The sequence below is a fragment of the Alternaria dauci genome, chromosome 5 (assembly GCF_042100115.1).
Source record: "Alternaria dauci strain A2016 chromosome 5, whole genome shotgun sequence".
Lineage (NCBI taxonomy): Eukaryota > Fungi > Ascomycota > Dothideomycetes > Pleosporales > Pleosporaceae > Alternaria > Alternaria dauci.
The window spans coordinates 2,255,833-2,277,817 of NC_091276.1; the positions used below are offsets into that span (position 1 = coordinate 2,255,833).

Sequence of the window (21,985 nt, forward strand, 5' to 3'; positions counted from 1 at the left end):
TCTGGACACGACAACCACAACCATGGCCCCGCTTGTCGACAACCCCCAGATCAAGCAGGCCAGCCTGCACAACCCGCTGCCGCTGCAGCTGCACACATACATCTGGCCATTTTTGATCATATGGCCAGCCTTCTCCGCCATCTACTTTTCGCCGCAGCGCTACGAGCAGTACATCCAGTCGTCGGAATGGACTTTTGTCTGGGTCGCCACCATCACCACGTTCCAGTCGCTCTTCTGGCTCATGACGCACTGGAACGTTAACCTCAAGAGCGCATTCACCACGACCAAGGCCGCCGACGTGCGTTCTGCATCGCTCATCAAAGTCCAGCCCGTCAAGAATGCGGGCGCCGCCGAGATTGTGCCATTGGTGCGCGACAACGTCGGGGGGAAGCCCAACCTCTCGTTTGTCTTCCAGAAGCGACGTTTCCTCTACAATGCCGAAAAGGGCTCCTTCGCCCCGCTCTCCTACCCCCTCGATGTCGAACCCAAGCCCCAGCTCAAGACGTTCCAGCAGACCCAGGGTCTCACCTCGCCCGCCGAGATTGAACGCATCGCACAGCACTATGGCGATAACGAATTCGATATTCCCGTCCCCACCTTCACGGAGCTGTTCAAGGAACACGCCGTCGCGCCCTTCTTTGTCTTCCAGATCTTCTGTGTGGGACTGTGGATGTTGGACGAATACTGGTACTACTCGCTCTTCACCCTCTTCATGCTGGTCGCTTTCGAGAGCACCGTTGTGTGGCAGAGGCAGAGAACTCTGACTGAGTTCCGCGGCATGAGCATCAAGCCATACGAGATTTTCGTATACAGGCAGATGAAGTGGCAGGAGATTATGAGCGACAAGCTCCTCCCCGGCGATGTCGTCAGCGCAGGCAGGACCAAGGAAGACTCAGGCGTGGCATGCGACATGCTCCTGCTCGAGGGTTCCGCCATCGTCAACGAGGCTATGCTTTCGGGAGAGAGCACACCGGTGCTCAAGGAGTCCGTACAACTGCGACCTGGCGATGCGCGCATCGAGCCTGAAGGTCTGGACAAGAACTCGTTCCTCTGGGGTGGCACCAAGGTCCTCCAGGTTTCGCATGGTAGCGATGCTGAGGAAGATGGCAGCGGCGTCAACAGGCTTTCGTCTGGAGTGCCACCGCCACCGGACAAGGGCGCTGTTGCTGTTGTTATCAAGACTGGCTTCGAGACCAACCAGGGCAGCCTCGTCAGGACCATGATCTTCGCTACCGAGCGCGTCTCCGCAAACAATGTAGAAGCTCTCTTCTTCATTCTCTTCCTTACCGTCTTTGCCGTCGCTGCCTCGTGGTACGTCTGGAAGGAGGGTGTCAAGCTCGACCGCCAGCGTAACAAGCTGCTCCTCGACTGCGTCCTCATCGTCACCAGCGTCGTCCCTCCCGAGCTCCCCATGGAACTTAGCTTGGCTGTCAACACGTCTCTTGCTGCGCTTAGCAAATACGCCATCTTCTGTACCGAACCCTTCCGAATTCCTTTCGCTGGACAGGTCGACGTTGCCTGCTTCGACAAGACCGGTACATTGACCGGTGAAGATTTGGTCGTAGACGGTATTGCTGGACTATCACTGGGTCAAGACAAAGCTACGGTTGCTGCAGACGGTGCGCATACTGATCTCACAAAGGTCACGGATGTTGGAACTGAGACTACACTGGTGCTTGCCGCCGCTCACTCTTTGGTCAAACTTGACGATGGCGAGACCGTTGGAGAACCCATGGAGAAGGCGACCCTGCAGTCCCTTGGCTGGAAACTCGGAGCCAAAGACACGATTCAAGCTACTATGACTACCGCAAAATCCCAAGCCGAACTCGTACACATCCGCCGCCGCTTCCAATTCTCGTCTGCTCTCAAACGCCAGAGCTCCGTCGCAACCGTCTTGGTCAACAACAACAACAAGACTGGCCGCAAGGTCAGGAGCACAATCGCTGCGGTCAAGGGCGCGCCCGAGACTATTCGCAAGATGTTGGTCAACACTCCGCCCAACTACGAGGAGACATTCAAGCACTTTACCCGTAACGGTGGCCGTGTCCTCGCTCTCGCATACAAGTTTCTATCTGAAGAAGGAGAGTGGGGCCAAAACCGCATCAACGACCTTAAGCGTGAACAAGTCGAGTCTGACTTGCACTTTGCCGGTTTTCTCGTCCTCCAGTGCCCTCTGAAGCCTGACGCTGTCGAGGCTGTACGCTCCCTCAACGAGTCCAGCCACCGTGTTGTTATGATCACTGGTGACAACCCGTTGACTGCTGTCCATGTCGCTAAGCAAGTCGAGATCGTCGATCGCGATTGTTATATTCTTGATGCGCCTGAGAACGATGAGACTGGTGAGAAGCTCGTATGGCGCAGCGTCGACGACAAAGTTAGCATCCCTGTTGACCCTTCCAAGCCTCTGGACACCGAGATTCTGAATACCAAGGATATCTGTCTTACTGGGTACGCGCTTTCGAAGTTCTCTGGTCAACCTGGATGGAAGCAGATTCTGCGATACACCTGGGTCTACGCTCGTGTCTCGCCGAAGCAGAAGGAGGAAATTCTTCTCGGTCTCAAGGATTGCGGTTACACTACACTCATGGCTGGTGACGGTACCAACGATGTTGGTGCGCTGAAGCAGGCTCATATCGGTGTTGCCCTACTCAACGGTACCCGTGAGGATCTTGACAAGATTGGCGAGCACTTCCGTAACACTCAGATGAAGAACGTCTACGAGAAGCAGTGTAACTTGATGCAACGCTTCAACCAGCCCCAGCCACCTGTTCCGGTCATGATCGCGCATCTATACCCCCCTGGTCCAACCAACCCACACTACGAGAAGGCAATGGAGAACCAGGCAAAGAAGAAGGGTCTACTCCCAGGCGCCAATGGCGTCGCTAACGGATCGGCATCCACTGGTACTCTTGTCCAACAACAGCCCGGTCAAGTCCAGCCTCCTCAGGCCGTCGGCAACCTCGCTCAGCAGATGCAGGAGAAGATGATGATGCAAGAGATGGAAGAGTTGGCCGGCGAACCACCGACGATCAAACTCGGTGATGCTTCCGTCGCTGCACCCTTCACCTCTAAGCTTGCGAACGTCGTTGCAATTCCCAACATCATCCGCCAAGGTCGCTGCACACTCGTCGCTACAATCCAGATGTACAAGATTCTCGCGCTTAACTGTTTGATCTCCGCCTACAGTTTGTCTGTCCTCTACCTGGATGGTATCAAGTTCGGCGATGGCCAAGTGACCATTTCCGGTATGATGATGAGCGTATGCTTCCTTTCCATCTCGCGCGCAAAGACTGTTGAGACTCTTTCGAAAGAACGTCCTCAGCACAACATCTTCAACACGTACATCATCGGCTCCGTACTCGGACAATTCGCTATCCACATCATCACCCTCATCTACGTCAGCCAATACGTCCAGCGTGTTGAGCCCAAGGACCCCAACCCAGATCTCGAGAAAGACTTCGAGCCATCCCTGCTCAACTCTGCAATCTACCTTCTGCAACTCATCCAACAAATCTCCACCTTCGCCATCAACTACCAAGGCCGACCCTTCCGCGAGTCTATCCGTGAGAACAAGGGTATGTACTGGGGACTCGTTTCCGTCTCCGGTGTTGCCTTCTCCTGCGCCACCGAATTCATCCCTGAGCTCAACGAGAAGCTCAAGCTTGTCCCCTTCACTTCGGACTTCAAGATTATGATTACCAGCATCATGGCTTTCGACTTTATCGCCTGTTACATCATTGAGAAGGGTCTGAAGTTCTTCTTCTCTGACAACAAGCCAAAGGATATTGCAGTCAGGAGACCGGATCAGCTGCAGAAAGAGGAGAAGAGGAAGGCAATGGCGGAGATTGAGGCGCAGAGGAAGAAGAATGAGGAGGCGGAGATGAAGGCTGCCGCTGCTGGGTTGGTCAAGCGGTAGATGGGGTTGTAACGTCGTGTTGTGGAATCGACGATGCGCATATAGTATTTTTGGTGGTAGAGTAATTTGACGATGAAATGATGGTTTCTCTGCTCATTTACTATTGGACTTGATTGTGCTGTGATGGCGGTATGCGAATCTCATGATTAGGCATGCGGTTGGATTTTGCAGCAACCTCATCGTGCAGTTGGCGCGCCTTTTGAATCGGATTTTTGCACGAGCTCACGTGCCTGCGGTCGTCCTCAGCTGTGTATATAAGACCGTCGCTTGGCTGCCTTCTCTTCTTATTCCTATTGTACATTGGCGATCCTCCAAAACTATCCATTCGACATTGTATCGCTGCGGTACTCCCGCCCCTTCAAAAAACTGGATTTCAACGTTTATGTTTGCGCTTCTGCGCCTCCACTCGCTACCGGTCTCCAAATAAAGCGCTGCGCGGAAAGATGAGAAGCATGTTCCTGGGACTTCGCCCGACTCAAAATCAAAGCCACAATTTATCATGACTGGTGCCTTCGGAGGGGATGCTAGGAGATCGGAAACGCCGATCACTTTACTTATCTTATGGAAGAGACTGCGCTAAACCAGCATCTTTCAGCTGCCGCGTATGTCTGCGGCATTGTTCTTTTACTAGGGCTGGGAATGAAACGAAAAGAGACACTGCAAATTCAGATGTCTACAATAGCGGCTATTGGCTTCATCCAAGGAATCATGCAACCCAGGTGTGGTGTCGACTAGCTTCGCCCTTCAACTCGATATTAAATCCTGGACAGAAATTCTCTACGTGTCTGCTCCTCTTAAACCTGTTCTGGTTCACAACAAGAAGAGGAAAACCAAGTATATGGTTTTTTGATCCCTGAACTCTGTTTTGTTACATTGAAACCACGAAGAATTCAGCTCATGTGGACTCTCGCCTGTTCTGGTTTCTTCAAAAGAATCCGTAGTACGGAAATGCTGTTTTCAATCGGCTGCAATCTACTCTTTTCGTATAATGTTCAGCAAATTCGCCGCATGACTTCTATTCTTCTGTTCTCTTCTCACACCCAAAACCAAAACCCAGTTATCCAAAGTTTCATGGCTACGGCGAGTTGACCGTGCTCTTCAAAACAAAGTCAAAAAACATCCGTGGTCAAATGCTGGCCTTTTCCATCTCTAAAACAGTATCAAATCGAGCGACTCGATTATGCCCTGGGAAGACGAGTGATCGCACCTTACTCCAAGACCTACGCATCAACTGCTCATGTCTGCATCGACCCTCGTCCCCTAAGACCGTTATAAGTCATCGAAAGCCAAATTCATGTGCTAGTAGCCTTGTTTCTTGTTACAAAATACCACAAATTCAAAACAAAAAGGTGTTGGAAGAGTTACATGTTCTTCCTGCCCACTCCAGAAGGCCAACAAAGATTCCCAACGGCAGTTGTCAGACTGAGACGTGCGGGAACATGGCAACAACAAGCGTTAAGTGTACTAGGGGCGCGTTTTGAATACCAAAACTATAGCTGCATCACAATCATGTGCATGAGAAGAGAATACGCAGCATAGCACAATCAAAAATTGCGACGGTAGCTATGATGACGAAATCGTGTCAAGAGGAAACCAATGGCCACTGTGGCCAGCCAATGTCACTACCTCGATCGACCATCGTACATGTTCTGATATGCGACTGCCATATTATTCTCGAAATCATTACAACAGCACGGTCGTGTCTTGACTTGCTGCACTCAAAACTTTCGTTGCTTCTGTGACGTTGGTGTGTGCGTGACGATATCTATGCGTTCGCACTGGAGAACGTGGAAGGCTTAAAATCTTCCTCTCTTGCACTTCCGTGTTTTCTTCACACCAAAATCAATTTTCACTCTTCCAAAACAACGTGAATACCCGACTATGTTTGGAGTTGGCGCACAATCCCTTCATTACAAACTGACTAGCCTGCCGCTGTGTGTTTGGCGAGCCATGATGTGTCCAACCACGGTGGATGACATGACTCTTTTGAATCGTTACCTTAAAATTCAATTACACAAAAACACATATCTATAGATCAAACCCAAAACCTTACCATGTCATGCTCCAGAACCAAAGTTCATATCCCCCAAAACAACAACAAACCTCAGTCGTGCTGAATACCAAAGACCAAGCGACAGCTCCCCAAACACCATTAAAGTGATCCAGGTGGAACACAAGCATGGCGACCAACCGCTGCCAGCAAATCTTAACGGCCGCCGATAACAACATCCCCGTGGCTGCATACAACATCTTCTGCGAATGCCAAACCAACGAGAACATCAACGTCAAAGACTGGGAGGACCTTGTTGCGGGCTTGAGCGAAGAAGACAAGAAAAAGTTGGATGACGTAGTCGGGAACTTGACACCGGCGTGGATGAAAAGTGCACCTTGTGCAAATCTGGTGGCATTGGTGAGATGGCGCAAGGATGCGAGGGGCCTTTTTGAGGTGCTTTGAAGCGAGGGAAAGAGTTAGAGCGGTGACAGGACTAGGTTTGGGAAGAATCACGTATGGATTGTTTTCGTTGTAAGATCTTCTTTCAACAACACATTTTACTCTTACGGTTGACCGAAATCCATAATCAAACACCCAATGTATCTTTCTTCCTTTCTCTACGTCATCTTGAAGACACCAGCTACACTCGAGACATCCGAGTCTGGCGAGACTTTATAACTGCTATATGAAGTCCCTCTCTTCATGTCCTGTCCAGGTACTCGTGGCACCCACGTAAGCGCTTATTTCGTCGGTTCGCAAACAACAAGGAAAGGATGTACCGCAGCTGCCGAATATTAACACATGGTTCTCAAAATTCTCCAAAACCGTAGTCATCGACTTACCACTAATGAACAACCGACCAGTCTTGACATCATGCCTTACTGTCGTACTACCACTCAGAACTTTACTATCCCTGTCTTCAAGAACCTTCTCAACTCTGTAGTCCACGCTTCTTACTCCGGACCTCCCCACATCAACTGTCTTCCTGATGCGCCAGATGGTCACGGGTGAAGGCTGGTTGTAAGGATCATTGAAGCCTTTACCAGATTGGATAAGGTTAGGGAAGCCGGCGGCGTAAATATCGCCGTTCGCATCAGGTGAGATGTTATCAAGCGGCATACCGACATTGATGGTGTCGACGAGGCGAAGGGTCTTGTCAGATTGCAACGCCAGGACGCGAATCTTGCCGTCTATGGCGCTGGGCACGTAGAAGAAACCGTCTCGGCCGCGAGCGAGTCCGTTGGGGAACTTGAGCTTCGACTTTGGAAGGTAGCTGAGCGCTTTCTTGAGGTAGACTTTGTACTTTGGGTCGTCATCTGAGATTGGCGGAAAAGTCTCTTCATCTGAGCCGTCATAGGCTGAGTGGCAGTTACCAGCTCCGTCGCAATAGGCGACGTTACCGCCACCAATAACATAGTCAAGCTTCCTCCGCTATTTGGCATTAGATGGGGGGATTTTTACGGGTAAGATCGAGGGTCACGTACCAAGCCAACCTTGACAGAGTGGTCGTTTGTCACAAGAAACCCACCAGAGCCATCTGCAAGCGCCGAGACACGGTTTGGCGTCCAAATCTCGTCCGAGAAGATGGTACGAACATGTCGCATCTGCTCCTGACCTGTTCTCATTTCAAAAATCTCAATCGTCGAATTTGCGCCGCTCTGGGAAGCATCGATGATGTTGTTGAACGCTCCGACTGGTGGTCGTTGGTTTACCAGGTAGAATTGAATCGTGTTGTCGTCCAAGACATGGGCATCGAAGCCGAGAAGGTCGAGATCAGAGTTTCCAGTGGCTCCTCTGTAGTGTCCGATGGGTTTTATGCCGCGAAGGTTGTAAAAGCCATCAACACCAGGCTCGTCAATATCCAAGGCGATGAGCTCTGATCCGCCAGCCCGTCGCCCGGTCACATTGACATCCTTCATGCTGGACCAAGTCAGTATCCATAGCTTATCAATCACCACCGCTTGTAAGATCATGATTTTAAAATAGCTTACGCTTGATTCCAAGCCAACCTATCCGCCGTGCCTGCGCAAGCCGCATACAAGGTTCTTTCGTGGTCGTCCAGCCAGATATCCTCACACGCTTCCAGCCTGGGATGCACAAGACGACTACAGCTGAACTCTGGGAATTCATCGATACTCTGCATCACGCGACCAATGCCAAAAGTTGTCGCGAAGAGATCCTTGAGGTAGAGTTGGTAGAGCGACGCGCCCCACGCTACCACGAACGCGTACCATACGGTTGTCGCTATGCTAGGCATGATGCGTACAATAACAAAGAAAAAAAAAGATGCAAAGGTCGCAGGACGACGACGGCAGGCTGAGCTTATATCTCATGTTGATACCTGGCGGGGCTTGACGGGGCTGTAAGCGGCATGGCGCAGGTCGTCCAGCCGCAATGAGATCCTGCCGTGATTGGCTCGTGAGATGCACGTGGGATGCCGAGGGACCCTCCAGGCATGTCTTACTGCCAAGACCAAATATTTCTGCCTCGTTGATAGCAGGGTTGATAGTTGGCCATGGAGATGGTAGCGCTGGAGATGGATGTTCGGATGGAACCCCGCGAAGGGTGACGGGAAGGGTGACGTCACAGGGTCTTCAGCCTATCTGGGTACCTAGGCTTCTCCACTCCCAGCTTACTGTACAATAAACAGTTCAGCTCTGTAGCAACGACCCAGCCTCGATATTTCTACACGAATCACATCGTCGCCGTCAACATGACAAAATCCGCCTCTTTCGACGTGATAGGAACATGTTTCGCCTTTGATGTCCCTATATCCACGATCCAATCCCGTCTCGGCCCCAAACTCTCAACCGCAGCCGTGGACCCAAAAACGCTCTTCTTCTCCTGGTTCTATGCGGCCCAACGTGACTTTACCTACGTCTCCATGGCTGGTGCCTACGCTCCCATCGCCCAAGTCCTCAAGTCGACGTTCCGACGCGCATGCGCCGTTGTCGATTTACCCGTCGACGCCGTCACCGACGAGGACTTGGAGGAGATTATGAAAGCATTCAGAGCCATGGAGCCACGCGAAGGGCTGAAGAAGTGCTTTGACGGACTGAGGGAAGCGGGCTGGGATGTTTATGGTGTAACGAATGGAGGGTCAGAGACGTCTTTGAACTACTACCGTAACGCCGGCATTGAATTGGACGAACAGCACCTACTCAGCTGTGATGTTCTTCAAATTGCGAAACCGGACGTACTCGTTTATGAGAATGCGCAGAGGCACTTGACCGAAATGGCTAAGCAAGCTGGTGCACAGGAAACGGGAGGGGGCGCGAGGTGGTTTATTGCGGCGCATGCATGGGATTTGATTGCAGCGAGGAAGGCCGGATTTCACACTGCGTACCTGGATTTCGAGGAGCACTTTCCTTGTACAGACATCTTTGGCGAGTTTGATCTTTACGCGTCTAGCATGGAAGATTTATTGGCCAAGTTGAAGGACTGGAAAGCAGATTCTTAGCGGACTCATGTCGTCGTGATGATAATATTCCATGATCTTGCTCTAAGAGCTATAGTGCATCAAAGATATCGGGACCAGAGATAGGCATGCAACGTGTGAACCTGACATACCCCAAAGCGCCACGTGGAGTCTATATCCGCAGATATGTCCACCCAGATCCACCCCGTTCACAATTCATGCAAATCATCGCGTTTTCCGTCCAATCGTGTGCCCCAAGCGACTCGCTATTACAGAAACCATTTCCCTACCGAAGCTCACACATGGAGGAGCGACTCGCTTTCTACTTGAAAAGACTCCTCAGCTCTTCCAACCTCTGCTTCGTAGCCTCCTCCTTGGTCTTGCGCTCCTTCGCCATGGTAAGATCAGCCAATGCCTTCTTCTTTCCCTGCAGTACAAGCATCTTTTCCTCAAAACTATTTTCCATAATGAAACGCTTAATGGTAACTTCCCTATCTTGACCCAGACGATGAACTCGATCTACAGCTTGTGCTTCGGCCGCAGGGTTGAACTGCGGTTCCATCATGAAGACCTTGTTCGCTGTGGTCAAGTTAAGGCCAAGACCACCGGCACCGATCGAGACCAGCATTACCCGGACATCTGGGTTTTCGCGGAGTTGTTGCATAGACTTGTCGCGATTTTCACGTGTCATGCGGCCATCGAGGCGAACGAGCGAGTGGCCGGCGTTCTTGAGCGCGATTTCGATGAGGTCAAGATGCGTGGTCCATGACGAAAACACGATGCTGTGGAGGCGTATTAGTGTCTTAGAGTAATCACACAAGTCATGATCACTTACCTCTTGATCGGCCTCTGATCAGGATGTTGCTCGCTCCAGAGGCGGAACTCGTGCAGGTCGTTGAGTAGAGCTTGCGTCTTCGTGTGCGGTCCAGTATAGCTTCCGATCTTCTTCGCCAACTTCGGGTCTTTGCGAATCTGGTTTTGCTCTTCAAGATAACTGTAGTAGTCTGTGCGCTCAAGCTTCAGTGCTGTTGGATGATTGACGTCGTCACAAACATGACATCGCACAGAGCCATCAGCCATGACGTTATTTTTCCACTGTTCCTTCAACTTCTTAATATGCTTTGGGCATACTAGATGATAGCAGGTGGTCATGTAACCAATGATGTCCTGCACTTGACCATCTTCGTCCTCGTCGTCAGAATCTGCGTCTAGTAGAGACCTCTTGTCGTTGCAATACAAACAATCAGCTGCACTTGTCGATTCAAGTAAATTAAGCATCTCGTAGGCTTGTTGGCGTGTAAGCTGCGGCCGGTCGCTCTCTTCTTCATCTATCTCCATAGGCTTCTCGTATGTCATGCCGTCCGTTGTCTTGAGAGCTTCCTCGCTGAGGAGGTCGCGACCGTGAGCGCAGATCAGACGAAGGTTGAGGATGGCGGTCAAGATACGAGCGTACGATTGTCCGCCCATCTTGTTGCCCTGAGTAACTGCAGCCACCTTGCGTTGAGTGTCTTTCTCAAACCAGTCGTGCAATTGCCGCTCTTGCTTAGAGAATTGCAGTTTAACGACATAATCCAACTTCTTCGGCACTTCTCCCTTGATGATCTCCTTGGTACGACGGATAGTGACCGTGCTCACAAGTAACTGGAGCTTTGTCACGACGTTGGGATCCGCATTCTTGAAAGGTCCGAGAATGAACTGATTGAAGCCGCTGGTAGTGTCGAATGGCTTTAACTTGATGAAATTGAACAGAGCACCAAGATCTTCAAGCCGGTTTTGGACAGGCGTGCCGGTTACGGCCCAACGTCGCTCACCCATCATCATGCATGCTGCCTTTGACTGGTTAGTCGGGTTGCGGATGGTGTGTGCTTCATCTAAGACAATGCGGAACCAATTGATGGATGGGAGGGCTCGCTTCCTATCGGTCAAATCCTTCGCGATGATATGGTATGTCGTTAACACTATGTCGTGATCCGCGAGCTTCGCAGGCGAGATGCTGAACCGCTCTGCGCCGTGGTATCGGATCCATCTCAAGGTGCTTGTACCCTGTGGAAAGTGCTCTTTGATCTGCTCCTTCCAGTTTGTCATGGTACTTAGGGGACAAACAAGGAGTGTGGCTCGACTGTTGATGGTTGGTTGTATCAGCGCCGTGTGGGGTTTCGGAGGAGGCTTCTTCTGGCAGAAGTCCTTGGCTGCGGCAATCGAGGCATCGTCGCAGATGAGAGAAAGGATGCTGAGCGTCTTGCCAAGACCCATTTCGTCGGCCAGTATGCCACCAAGGCTTGGTCTCGGCTTCTCTTCCACCTGCTCACTCGTGATCACGTGCACGTAGTACTTCCGGCCGTTGTCCCGGTACTTGGCTGCCCACAGTGAGTCTTTGCGCTGATCATATATCTCAGGAGGATGTTCTTGTTCGTGATCGACCATGAAATATAGTGCTTGCTTTTGATGTGGGTATAGCTCAGTAGTGATAAGCGATGACGGCTCTCGAGTAGGGACTTCTTCCGAGCTACTAACAACGGTATCGAAGACGTCCTCGACATCAGCGCGAATCTCATCGACGCTGCGCAGAACGTATGTGTTTGTGGGAGCGCTAACAGCGTACTGGTTAGGCAGCTGGAAATCGGGTTGTCCTACCTGGTTCTTCTGGAATGTCTCCTTGGTCTGGGGATTGTAGTAGTCGTAGCGTGCCAATTCGAAAACGGGTGTTTCCAAAATGAGATTCTTCGTCTTGAGGTGCCGACCAAGGCCGTCTGCCACCCTGCGCGGACAATACAGCTGCAAAGTCATGCCAACAAGGGCAGATATTTGACTGCCAGGTGGTCCTTCATTAGGCAGCTTCCTACGAGGCTCAGTCCACGCTAACCATTTGAGACCGCTGGTATTGGCGCTGTCAATCAGAGGTGTAAGGCCTTGTGCAGTCTTCATGTCGACCCTGCCGAATTCTTTACCCACACCGTCGAGCACCTGAACATTGGTTAGTATACGTTCACATAAACATTGTACACAAAGTGCTTACCATAATGATCTGATTTCCCTTGCTGCCACCGCCCCTGCGGAAAGATACTTTGATTCTACTTTGACCGCCATGATTGCCAACGAATTTCTTCGGGTCGGGGTGAGGAACCTGGTGCGCCTGAATGTAGGTCTGCTTGAGTTTTCCGATACAAACGTCTTCGTTGCTGTTGTCCCCGACAACTTGGATCTCGTCTTCGTCATCGCTCATAGTGAGATCGATTGCAGGTCCTTTCTGGAGTAGTGGAGGAGCTGGCTGCGCCGTCTGGTTTTGCAGCTCAAGTGCGCTTCCACCGGCAAGGTTAGAGCGGCTACCCTGCTTCTGACTTCGCGGATCTTCAGTCTTGACACGCTTAACAGGCGATGATGTGCGCTCTTGGACGTTGTGTAGGCGCTCGACAAGTGAAACCTGGCCAGCAATTGTAGGGTCAGCGCGTCCGCGATCAGTGTCGTTACCGGAAGATGCAGGGCGCTTGGGATTTGAAGATGTCGGGTTTAGGAGTGCGCGAGGATCAAATCGAAGAGGCTGTTGTGCAGACGGTCCATGATTATGGTGAGTCGCGTTGTCGCCTGGCACGTGCGCGGTTAGCTCTTGGGGCTCAGGGTCTGGGTCTGGGTGACTGAAAGCAGGTGCATCTGGTAATGAGTCGAGTATCAAAGGGGCAGCGGGAGACTCATAGACAGCCAGTTCTGATCTCTTAGAGGAGTCCGAAACTGGACTGTCAGTCTCCATGTTGCTGGGCTATGAAGAGCGAACCCAAGGGGGACAAGTCGTTGATGAATATATGAGAATACTCAAGACCAAAGAAAGTACCAAGACCAAGAGGGCAACTTCGGGGAGTGATAGAAAAGAAGGTGAGGTAGAGGGAAAAGATTGAGGATATACCTGTTCTACGCACTCTTCTCGGGTCAAGTAAGAGGGCGGGATTCATCTTGTCCATGCCAGGCTTACAAACGGAGCAACTTGAGCGTCAAGGTAAAAGAGCCCCAGGTGAGTGAAATGTACCCTTCAGCGTTTTCTAGCTCTTCCAACCCTTCCAACGACGTGGGTGCCGAAGCGCATCTGATGGTCCGAATGCCAAGCCTTGATCCTTTTGCTCGCCACAAATTACGCGTGGTCAAAAAGTGCCTTGATGTGCCCGTAGAGTCGTCAAAAGTATTGCGAGTCCTTTCAAGCCTGGCTGTGATCGATAAATGGACGCGCAACTCGGTATCCTGGATGATGAGATGATGGTGTGCAGTCGCTTAGTACATACCCGGTCGTCGGACAAGTGAAGGTAGACGTATGGGATCGCGGCGCAGCAGCGGGACAGCTTGCCAGACAACGATATCTGCTGCGTGATGACCTAGATAACTGGGAAGCCGTTCTTTTGTATCGCTGGACGTGATGAGATGGCGCTGTTGCCTTTCGTTCGTTGTGGGAAGTCATCGCGTGTGGCTGAGAAGAGCCTAGCAGGAGTGTCAGATGACCCTTCGATTATTCACGGGGGTTCGGCAAAGGGCTGTTGCCCGCGATTGTCGGGGGGAACCGACGCGTATTGCACAAAAGGAGTAAAAGCAAGAAATGTCATCAGCTCGCACGCCAGATATGTGTATCACTTGGGTTACTAAAGGGTGTGGGGGTTGTTGCGCAACCTACGCACGGCGGTGTGGGTGCACGAGCAGAACAGCGGAGCTGTTCCCGCTACTGCATACATGTTCCTATCTGCAGATTTTGGTACAACCAAACGCCTCCCATGCTAGCCAACCAGATGCCATGCTGTGGAAATGGTAACCTTGCGCCTGTGATGCAAGATGTTCGTCTCTCACACGTGTCCAAGTCACGAAGAAAAGCATTCAAACTGAGCTACAATGTGCTCAACACCAAGTAAACACCGGATTTCTACCCTTGACCATCTCCAGCCGTTCCACAATGACCTTTTTCCTATTCCCTTCCATGTCTTCATTCGCGGCATATCCTAGATCGCCGTCGTCGTCAAAACCATCGTCGTCAACGTCTCTTCTGTTCGTTAGTGAAAATCGTCTATGGTGTCGTGAGTCGCGTGTGTTTCTGCGAGGCGCCTCGTAACTCATTCGCGACTGTTGCGCAGGGCGTCCATTAGAGGAAGGGTTCAGGTTGCGCGAGCCCCAGTACACGTCGCTTACGGTCGCTGGCGATTCGGGGCCTCTGTCAGGACGTCGCACGTCGAGGGAGGAAGAGCCGCGCGTGAGATTGAAGCGGTTTTCGTGCGCTGTTTCCAACGGCGGCGAGTTCATGAGCAGATCTTGCTGAGGCTTCTGTGGCGGTGTCGATACAGCAGTGATGTCCATTTCTTCATGCTCCTCTGGTAGCCGTGACTGTCTGCCTGGTGGCTGTTTTCTTCGCATCTCCGCGGACGGGGCCCGCAGTGGCACAGCGATTGGTATCTCAACAATATCATCCCACACGCATACACGTGCCCGTCTTGTGAGCTCAAGTGGCCCCAGATCAGGCGTCTTGAGCGTCTCCACCACATTCCATGCCTGCCCCTTCATAACAGCAATCTGTTTGGCGTACATGCGCTCTTTGAAGTCGGCATCTTGCGAGAAGCACTTGCGGAGTGCTGCCTGTGTATCGCTCCACCATTGTTTCGAAGTGAGGAGAGGGAGGAAGTGGCGGCGAGTGGCTTCGGAGAAGGGCTGGCCGATGAGCGAGACGGGTAGGAAGAGCCAACCGAAGGGATAGCTGCGCCACTACAGTCTTGTTAGTATGGCCGGATACGCTAGAAAGGCAGTGTACTTACAGCGTCGGGGTGCTTCCAGGGCCACGACAAACTGTTGTCAATGGCACCGATGGTTACGGTAGGCGTTGGCCCACTCTGCATGGGCGTGTTGGACCGACTAGTCGTGGTCATGGGTTCCCTTCGCCCGTACGGGTCTAGTCCGGACTGCTCCATCGACTGCCTTGTGTAATCGCTTGGTTGGTGGTCATCGTCGTCCACATGGTCATCCATCTTGGGCGGCTCTGCAATGATAGTTGCCTGCTGTGTCTTTTGGTCGATTTTGATCATCCAGTTGTCCAGGCCTCTGTCGGTGTTTCGCATGATGTAGTCAAGAATGACCAGTTTCTCCAGTTGCTCTCTGAAGGATTGCTGGATGGCAGGCGTCCAGAAGCTCCGCCGTTGGTGTTGTGCGGATCCATTTCCTGATGCTTCGTCGTCATCCTCGCCGTCTGACTGCGATCCATTTGGTCTGCAGTCCTCGGCCCATCTTCGCTTCTTCTTGCGCGACGCTCGGTCAGCGCTGTAGCCTGAGTTGTGCTGATCTGGCCATGGGTTCTCCTTCAAGAAGATGTTCGCGTCCTTGAAGCCCTTTAGGAACACCTGGAAACTCCCAAGCTTCTCCGGAAAGGGCTTCCTTTTTCTGTAGTATGCGCGCCGATCCCAGAAGTCGTAGTGGAAAGATTTGGAGGAAAGACCGACGACGTCGGTGTAGGGCACGAGGTTGGTGCGTAGCTGGGTATCGAGGACGTAGGCAGCGGCTTCGGAGATGTAGGAAAGATTGGGAATGAGACAGGCGCGGCCGAAGAAGAAGGGGAAGAGGTTGCGGTGTATCCACTTTGTCCATTTGGGGTTTCGCGACGCGTAGGGCTCCTCGTCTTTGGGCTTGAAGACACCCACCACCTTGCCCTGTGCCGTCCGAGCGAAGTAGCTGCCCGAGCTGCCTTGTGTAATCAACAGCGGATGCACGTCCATCTCAATGGCCATGCGAACGCTTTCCACAATGTCGTCGAATTCGAGTTTGGTGAGGCGATCAGCGGGCACGTCGTAGTCGAAGGTGAGCGACTCTGCCGTTGCCGGGCGCACCCAGTCGGGCGCCTGGAAGACGGAGTGGTGGATCTCAAGCGGCTCGTCTTCTTCCGAGTCCTTGTGCTTCTTGATCTTGAACTTCTGCGCAATCTCGTCGGCCCACCGCTCAAATCGCGCATTGATGGCTTTGATGTCGACGCCAGAATTGGCACGTGGCCGCCGTGCGGAAGGCGTCTTTTTGTGGTTGGGTGAGTTCGCGCCGGAGCCGTTCATGCGCATGTTGGAATTCCGCTGTGGCTGTATCGGGGCGTATTGCGCGTTGGATAGGGGATTCTGGTGGTGGTCACCCTCAAAGTCGCTGCCAGAGTCGTCTTCCTCTTCCTCCTCGGCTTGGGCTATGCGGGCATAGCCCGAGGTCGGCGGCCGCTTTGATTTTGACATGGCGAAATGTGCAGAGTGCAAGAACAACGGTCGGGTGTGGTTTGCTGTTCGCGACGTCGTCGGTCGATGCCAGCGATTATGTGGAATGACGACGGAGCTTGCAGGGGGTTTCAGCCGCTACCTACCGTAGCGTCCGCCGTGGATCACATGTAAATTGGCCAGACCACCCCAGCCCATTTGATTCTAGATCAATCAAGCTTCTTACATGCTACGGGGTATCGAAAACTATATGCGGAACCAGGATGCTTAAAGATGCGCAAAGAACGGACAGCAATCGGCTCCACCCTCTAGAAGCTATCGTCAAGATCCATCTGCCGCTTTACTATGCTGGGGCTGTCCTCCTCCATACCACCCGTCGAATCCGTCACGTCGTGGCCGGCTGTCATGAGCAAATCATCCACGATGCGCTTGCTGGCTTCTCGAGCTGTTTTACATGTCAGTCTGCATCAAAGGTAGGGACATGGAGGGAACTCACCGGGCGTCTGCATCAGCTTGCTCTGTGGGATGTGGAACTGTATCGTCTTCGGAGGGCTGAAGTCAAGGTCGTCCTCGTCGTCGTCACTATCGTCGAATATCGTACCGCCGGTTCGATGGATGCTCATCGGTTGCTTGCCCTTTGCAGGTGTCTGCACACTTACGCCGGGGGTCCGCGGCGTCTTCATGGGCGAGAAGATTTCGGCGCGGAGTTGCGGCGCAGGCGAGGATGGCGGTGAAGAGTCAAAGTCGAGCAGTCGTGTAGCGGCACTCTTTGGTGTAGGCGCACCGCGCTGACCGGCGCGAGGAGTAAAGGCACCTGTGGGCTTGTATTTTCTCGGACTGATGAGCGGCGTGGCTTGTACACGGTATGTCTTGTCGAGGACACGATGGAGCAGTGGGTCGTTGTTGACGTATGACTGCTTCGTAGCTGTAGGCTGCATGAAGGGCGAGGATTCAAAGCCGCTCATGTCTGGAAGGGCTTGCGACCTGCCCGGTGTGACTGGTTCAAGCTTTGGCGTCTTGGTGCCACCAAGATTGGGCCTGAACTCAGACTTGAGCGCTTCGTAAGGTGAAGACATGCCAGCAAACTGAGGCTCTTCCTCGTACTCGCTCTCTCCTTCCTCTTCGAGATTCTTGCCCTTTGTGATTGAAGGCGGAGCTCGTGGTGTGCTGTGTCCGAGCGAAGGCGAGTCGAAAGCCATGGTTGATTCGGCGTCTTCTTGGGCAGACAAGGGCCGGGGTGGGGTCGTAGTCGTCCCTGTCACTGTATCCTCGTCGTCGGCCGTCTCGTCATATGTTTGTGATTGCTCCGTCTCCTCGTGCACCGCTGACTCGTCTTGGTCAGGGGCCTCGTAGCCAGAGAGCGACACGTTCGCGCTGGCCTCGAAAAACTGCTTCCAGAACTTGGAGCCTTCCCAGACAGCTTCCGAATGCTTTCCATACTGCTCGACTATCGGGAGGATGCCCGTGGTAACGATTCGGTGTGCCCGGCTGAAGTTTTGGTCAATTTCTGCGCGTGTTAGTCGTGATAGTGGGGGTGCAAAGGTGTATTTACCCTGCAGTGTGAGCGTAATGGACTGCTCCAGCTTCTCCAGCTCTTCCGTCAGCGACAGATTGCGCTGCGGCGCCATGCTCATTCGAGACATGGTGTGGTTCGCGTCGATGACTTTGTTTGCGCCGGTGTTGACAGACGCGCTTCGTCGAGCTCGGGACCAAGGCTCACGAGTGCGTGCTTGGCATCCCCGAAGTTCCCCGCACCTTCACCCAACCCTAGCTCTGGCTGCATCCCTTGCCTCCATCGCCAACCATGTTTCTCCCACACTCCCGCTCAACCAAACATGCGGAACCGTACCGCTCGACTCGTGTGAGCATCGAACCTGCACTAGGCTGACAAGCCGGACGACGTCATGTCCGGGCCTCTTAAACCCGATCAGGATGCGTAGGTTCGCGCCACGCGACCAACAGGATGCGACGAGAGGGGTTGTGCATACATTACGCTTGCTCCGCATGTCCGGGTATCCCATGACGGCTTCCCGGTACATTGGATGTGGAGATCTGGGGTAAAGTGTATAGCCATGGGGCTGCTGTGGTGGGAGCTTAATCGCTTCGACGCCCCCCAGGCACCGTTATTCATCTCGTCTTCTCGTCTCCCCTTCGAATTTGCACTGCTCCAGGAGAACAATCATCATGTCATTCCGTCTACCAGCAAGAACATTATGGCAAGCTGCCTCAAGACTCACGAGCATACCACGAGTGGCTTCCCAAACACCACGTTGGGCGCGCAGTTACGCAGTTACTTCGGACCAGAATCGGACAGCCATAGTGACAGGCTCTGCTCGTGGAATGTGAGAATCATAAACTTTATAGACATATGCGTTGATACTGACTACATCATGACAGCGGCAAGGCCATTGCTCTTCGACTAGCCAACGACGGATATGATGTCTGCATCAACGACATAGAAGCCAACAAATCTGAAGCCGACCAAGTTGTGAAACAAATACAAGACCTGGGGCGCAAGTCTCTCTCATACACTGCCGACGTATCGAACCTGAGCCAGGTCCAGGGCCTAGTGAAAGCCTCTGTTTCGGAGCTAGGGCCATTGAACACCATGGTAGCAAATGCCGGTATCGCCCAAGTCAAGGCACTGCTCGATCTTACAGAGCAGGATTTCAAGCACATGTTCGAAGTGAATGGTCAGTCTACCTTAGGTTTGCGTCGAGGATATCGAGTAACATGTCTCTAGTATTTGGCGTCTACAACTGCTATACTACCGCAGCGAAGCAGATGATCGAACAAGGCAGTGGTGGCAAGATCCTCGGCGCAGCATCAATCGTGGCATTCAAGCCCTTCGCCTTTTTGTCTCACTACAGCGCCTCAAAATGGGCCGTTCGTGGCCTTACTCAGGCCATGGCCATGGAGATGGCTGAGCACAAAATCACTGTCAATGCCTATGCGCCTGGTATCGTTGGCACCGCCATGTGGGATCTCATTGATGAGAAACTGGGTGAGAGGACAGGCGCGAAGAAGGGGGACACGATCAAGAAGTACACGAATGAGTTGATCGCATTAGGCCGAACAAGTGTGCCTGAGGACGTGAGTAGCACGGTCAGCTTCCTGTGTAGTAAGGACAGCGACTACATGACGGGGCAAACCATTGTCATTGATGGGGGTATCATCTTCACTTGAGCGTCTCGCCAGGTTACAACAGTCACTCTACTGTCTATTCACGTCATGTCTTTTCCTGCAAGTGGCGTCCATCGTGTGTTGTAATCCACCGCTAGTATATTCATTGTTCTGTTTAGCTATTCTGCCAGCACTTCATCACCAGCATCGACTTGAGGAGTTAGCTTTGAGACTGTATTTAGTGCGTCTGGTCTTTCGCTTGCTATGTGGATTGAGGATTGTTTGGTTGCGTCGTGTCTATGTTCGGCTTTCCTATGCTTTTCGAAATGGAATTGTTTATGTATAGCAAACTCGGTGTATCTGATTATTTATACTTGACCGCGGGCACCATGTCAACACCACAACTGAGAATCCGCAGATTCTCATCCATCATCCGATAACAAACCATGTCATCTATCAGTTTCATACACTGGTTTCGCTACCGAATAGAGCACAACTTGTCAAATAGCAGAAACGACAATAGAGAACTTTCAGTGCAGCCATCACCTCGTCGACATCGGAACGGCGATTCCCGGACTGATTCGTAGCGCACATCCGTTATATCGAGCAGAAGACTTGCGCGTTGGTGCAGAGACTTGGAAGAGATGGACTTGCTAAGGACCAAAATGGAACACCATCGGGCAACGCCAAAAGACAGGAGAACGTATAGCCAAGCAATGAGAAAGATCATTCAAACCATCATGAGTGAGATGGAGGATAGGGTGGAGAGGCGTGATACTGATCTCGCGCACATGCTGGAGTATACCTAGGTACATGTACTGCTTTCCTTTTGGAGCGTCAGGGTAGCAGAAGGCGTTCATCCTCTTCTACAACCATCGAGAGGCCTCGATTTTGAAAACACTTTTAGGAGATTGGGTGTAAGGAGCGACTGGTAGAAGAAACGTTGCCGCTTCCTAGCTATGGAAACGCACCGTAATTGTTGCGTATATGCCGTATATCCGATCTATTTTTCGACCGTTTTCCTTATGTTGTGTCTACCAGAATCTCGTTGAGATCTTTTCGCGGTGCCTTAGTGACAACGGTGTATCGTCGATTGATGAACTGGCAGTTGCATGCAGTCGTGAGAGTGAGAACGGCACCACCTACGTCTCGTTTGCATGATCTTTCACATGATACGCTATGTGCGTGTCCTATTTGCTTCAAACACCAATAACAAAGGGTAGTCGTTCGTCTACTACTTGTGAAGCAAACTCAGTACTGTTTTCATCTAACACGATTAATGATGAAGTGGTCTTGGAACATAAGTATAACTCTACCGAGACGTATATGACCTGTTTTATCGACACAACAACCCTCACATCTCGGACAGCTAACGTCTTAAAACTCTTTACAAAAATGGATTCTCATAAGACATCAAACAAAGCTGAGGAACAGTACCCTCCGGCACCATCCGTGGAGGTCGATGATACTGCAATCGAGAACGACAATCTCGCGGATCTTCGTCAAGAAACCATTGACGAATACTTGGCATACGAGCGAATGATGAACTTGAGTCTGAATAACGAGGAAGAAGGGTATGTAAACGATGACAGTCCCAACGATTCACAATCCACTACCGAAGGATATGAGCACGATGAGCGTCATGATCCACCACCACTTCCTTCAGCTCATATTCGTTCTGTCACGGTTGAGTTACCGGAGCGTCCACATGCTCCGCTTCAGTTTTGCGCAGTTCCCGTACCGCCCCCTCCAACCATCATCTTGCAAAATGTCCCGCACACCGCCCCAGCCATCTCACTGCCTGTGACTGAGGCTGAAGCTTGGTCTCGGTTCTTCGGCAGGGCTCCTAGAGATTTCACCCCACGTCGTCGACATTACGAGCAACCAGGACATGCCTCCACCAATGGCTACTTTGAGAACTTGAACCGGAGAGGCGCCGTGCCAGGTGGCTACTCCTACAGTCGCAGTGCTGGAGGCATGCCACGTGCTATCGACAGAGACCTGGCTCTTCGAGAGGAACCCATCGAGCTGTTCGAAATGTGGGCCGATGTTTTTGGCAGGAGTAGAAGGGTCGAGGAAGATGTGGCGACCTTGAGAGAAAGACTTCGCCTCCTGCATGAGTTTTACTATAGGCCATAGTGTATGAGGTCGGGATGGGTCCGTCGCAGCGTCCATTCGTTGCTTCGGTAATCTCCCAGGGACCTTTTTCCGATGTATTGCTGGCAGCCGTTCGCTCAATCGTTTGTATTTGTCCAACATTGACACGCCGTCATTCACTCATGTATTTGCTATGGAAATAGAAACACTCTTTATCTGCGTTCCATCATTAGCTTCAC

At 52.1% G+C, this 21,985-nt stretch overlaps 7 protein-coding genes across 7 annotated transcripts; 3 read left to right on the forward strand and 4 right to left on the reverse strand.

Moving 5' to 3' along the window:
• Nucleotides 1-22: 22 nt before the first annotated feature.
• Nucleotides 23-3,916, forward strand: ACET3X_006207 (uncharacterized protein; the record flags this gene model as incomplete). The annotated part of the gene is made up of 1 exon (XM_069452393.1): nucleotides 23-3,916. One exon carries the CDS (start codon nucleotides 23-25, stop codon nucleotides 3,914-3,916), a length of 3,894 nt encoding a protein of 1,297 aa, XP_069306567.1.
• A 1,896-nt stretch (nucleotides 3,917-5,812) lies between these two features.
• ACET3X_006208 (uncharacterized protein) lies at nucleotides 5,813-8,182 on the reverse strand. The gene is made up of 4 exons (XM_069452394.1): nucleotides 7,901-8,182; nucleotides 7,394-7,829; nucleotides 6,752-7,340; nucleotides 5,813-6,693 (listed from the first exon to the last, which is right to left on the reverse strand). Exons 1-4 carry the CDS (start codon nucleotides 8,164-8,166, stop codon nucleotides 6,650-6,652), a joined length of 1,335 nt encoding a protein of 444 aa, XP_069306568.1. The 5' UTR covers nucleotides 8,167-8,182; the 3' UTR covers nucleotides 5,813-6,649.
• A 440-nt stretch (nucleotides 8,183-8,622) lies between these two features.
• On the forward strand, nucleotides 8,623-9,369 carry ACET3X_006209 (uncharacterized protein; the record flags this gene model as incomplete). The annotated part of the gene is made up of 1 exon (XM_069452395.1): nucleotides 8,623-9,369. One exon carries the CDS (start codon nucleotides 8,623-8,625, stop codon nucleotides 9,367-9,369), a length of 747 nt encoding a protein of 248 aa, XP_069306569.1.
• A 280-nt stretch (nucleotides 9,370-9,649) lies between these two features.
• On the reverse strand, nucleotides 9,650-13,280 carry ACET3X_006210 (uncharacterized protein; the record flags this gene model as incomplete). Its single annotated transcript, XM_069452396.1, has 5 exons — nucleotides 9,650-10,109; nucleotides 10,163-10,613; nucleotides 10,644-12,291; nucleotides 12,344-12,909; nucleotides 13,226-13,280. 5 exons carry the CDS (start codon nucleotides 13,278-13,280, stop codon nucleotides 9,650-9,652), a joined length of 3,180 nt encoding a protein of 1,059 aa, XP_069306570.1.
• A 916-nt stretch (nucleotides 13,281-14,196) lies between these two features.
• On the reverse strand, nucleotides 14,197-16,547 carry ACET3X_006211 (uncharacterized protein; the record flags this gene model as incomplete). The annotated part of the gene is made up of 2 exons (XM_069452397.1): nucleotides 14,197-15,051; nucleotides 15,102-16,547. 2 exons carry the CDS (start codon nucleotides 16,545-16,547, stop codon nucleotides 14,197-14,199), a joined length of 2,301 nt encoding a protein of 766 aa, XP_069306571.1.
• A 223-nt stretch (nucleotides 16,548-16,770) lies between these two features.
• Nucleotides 16,771-18,187, reverse strand: ACET3X_006212 (uncharacterized protein). The gene is made up of 3 exons (XM_069452398.1): nucleotides 18,079-18,187; nucleotides 17,023-18,033; nucleotides 16,771-16,971 (listed from the first exon to the last, which is right to left on the reverse strand). Exons 1-3 carry the CDS (start codon nucleotides 18,167-18,169, stop codon nucleotides 16,835-16,837), a joined length of 1,239 nt encoding a protein of 412 aa, XP_069306572.1. The 5' UTR covers nucleotides 18,170-18,187; the 3' UTR covers nucleotides 16,771-16,834.
• Nucleotides 18,188-18,334: 147 nt separating this feature from the next.
• ACET3X_006213 (uncharacterized protein) lies at nucleotides 18,335-20,003 on the forward strand. Its single transcript, XM_069452399.1, has 3 exons — nucleotides 18,335-18,868; nucleotides 18,924-19,219; nucleotides 19,270-20,003. The coding sequence occupies exons 1-3, from the start codon at nucleotides 18,711-18,713 to the stop codon at nucleotides 19,710-19,712; spliced, it is 897 nt and encodes a 298-aa protein (XP_069306573.1). The 5' UTR covers nucleotides 18,335-18,710; the 3' UTR covers nucleotides 19,713-20,003.
• Nucleotides 20,004-21,985: the final 1,982 nt, after the last annotated feature.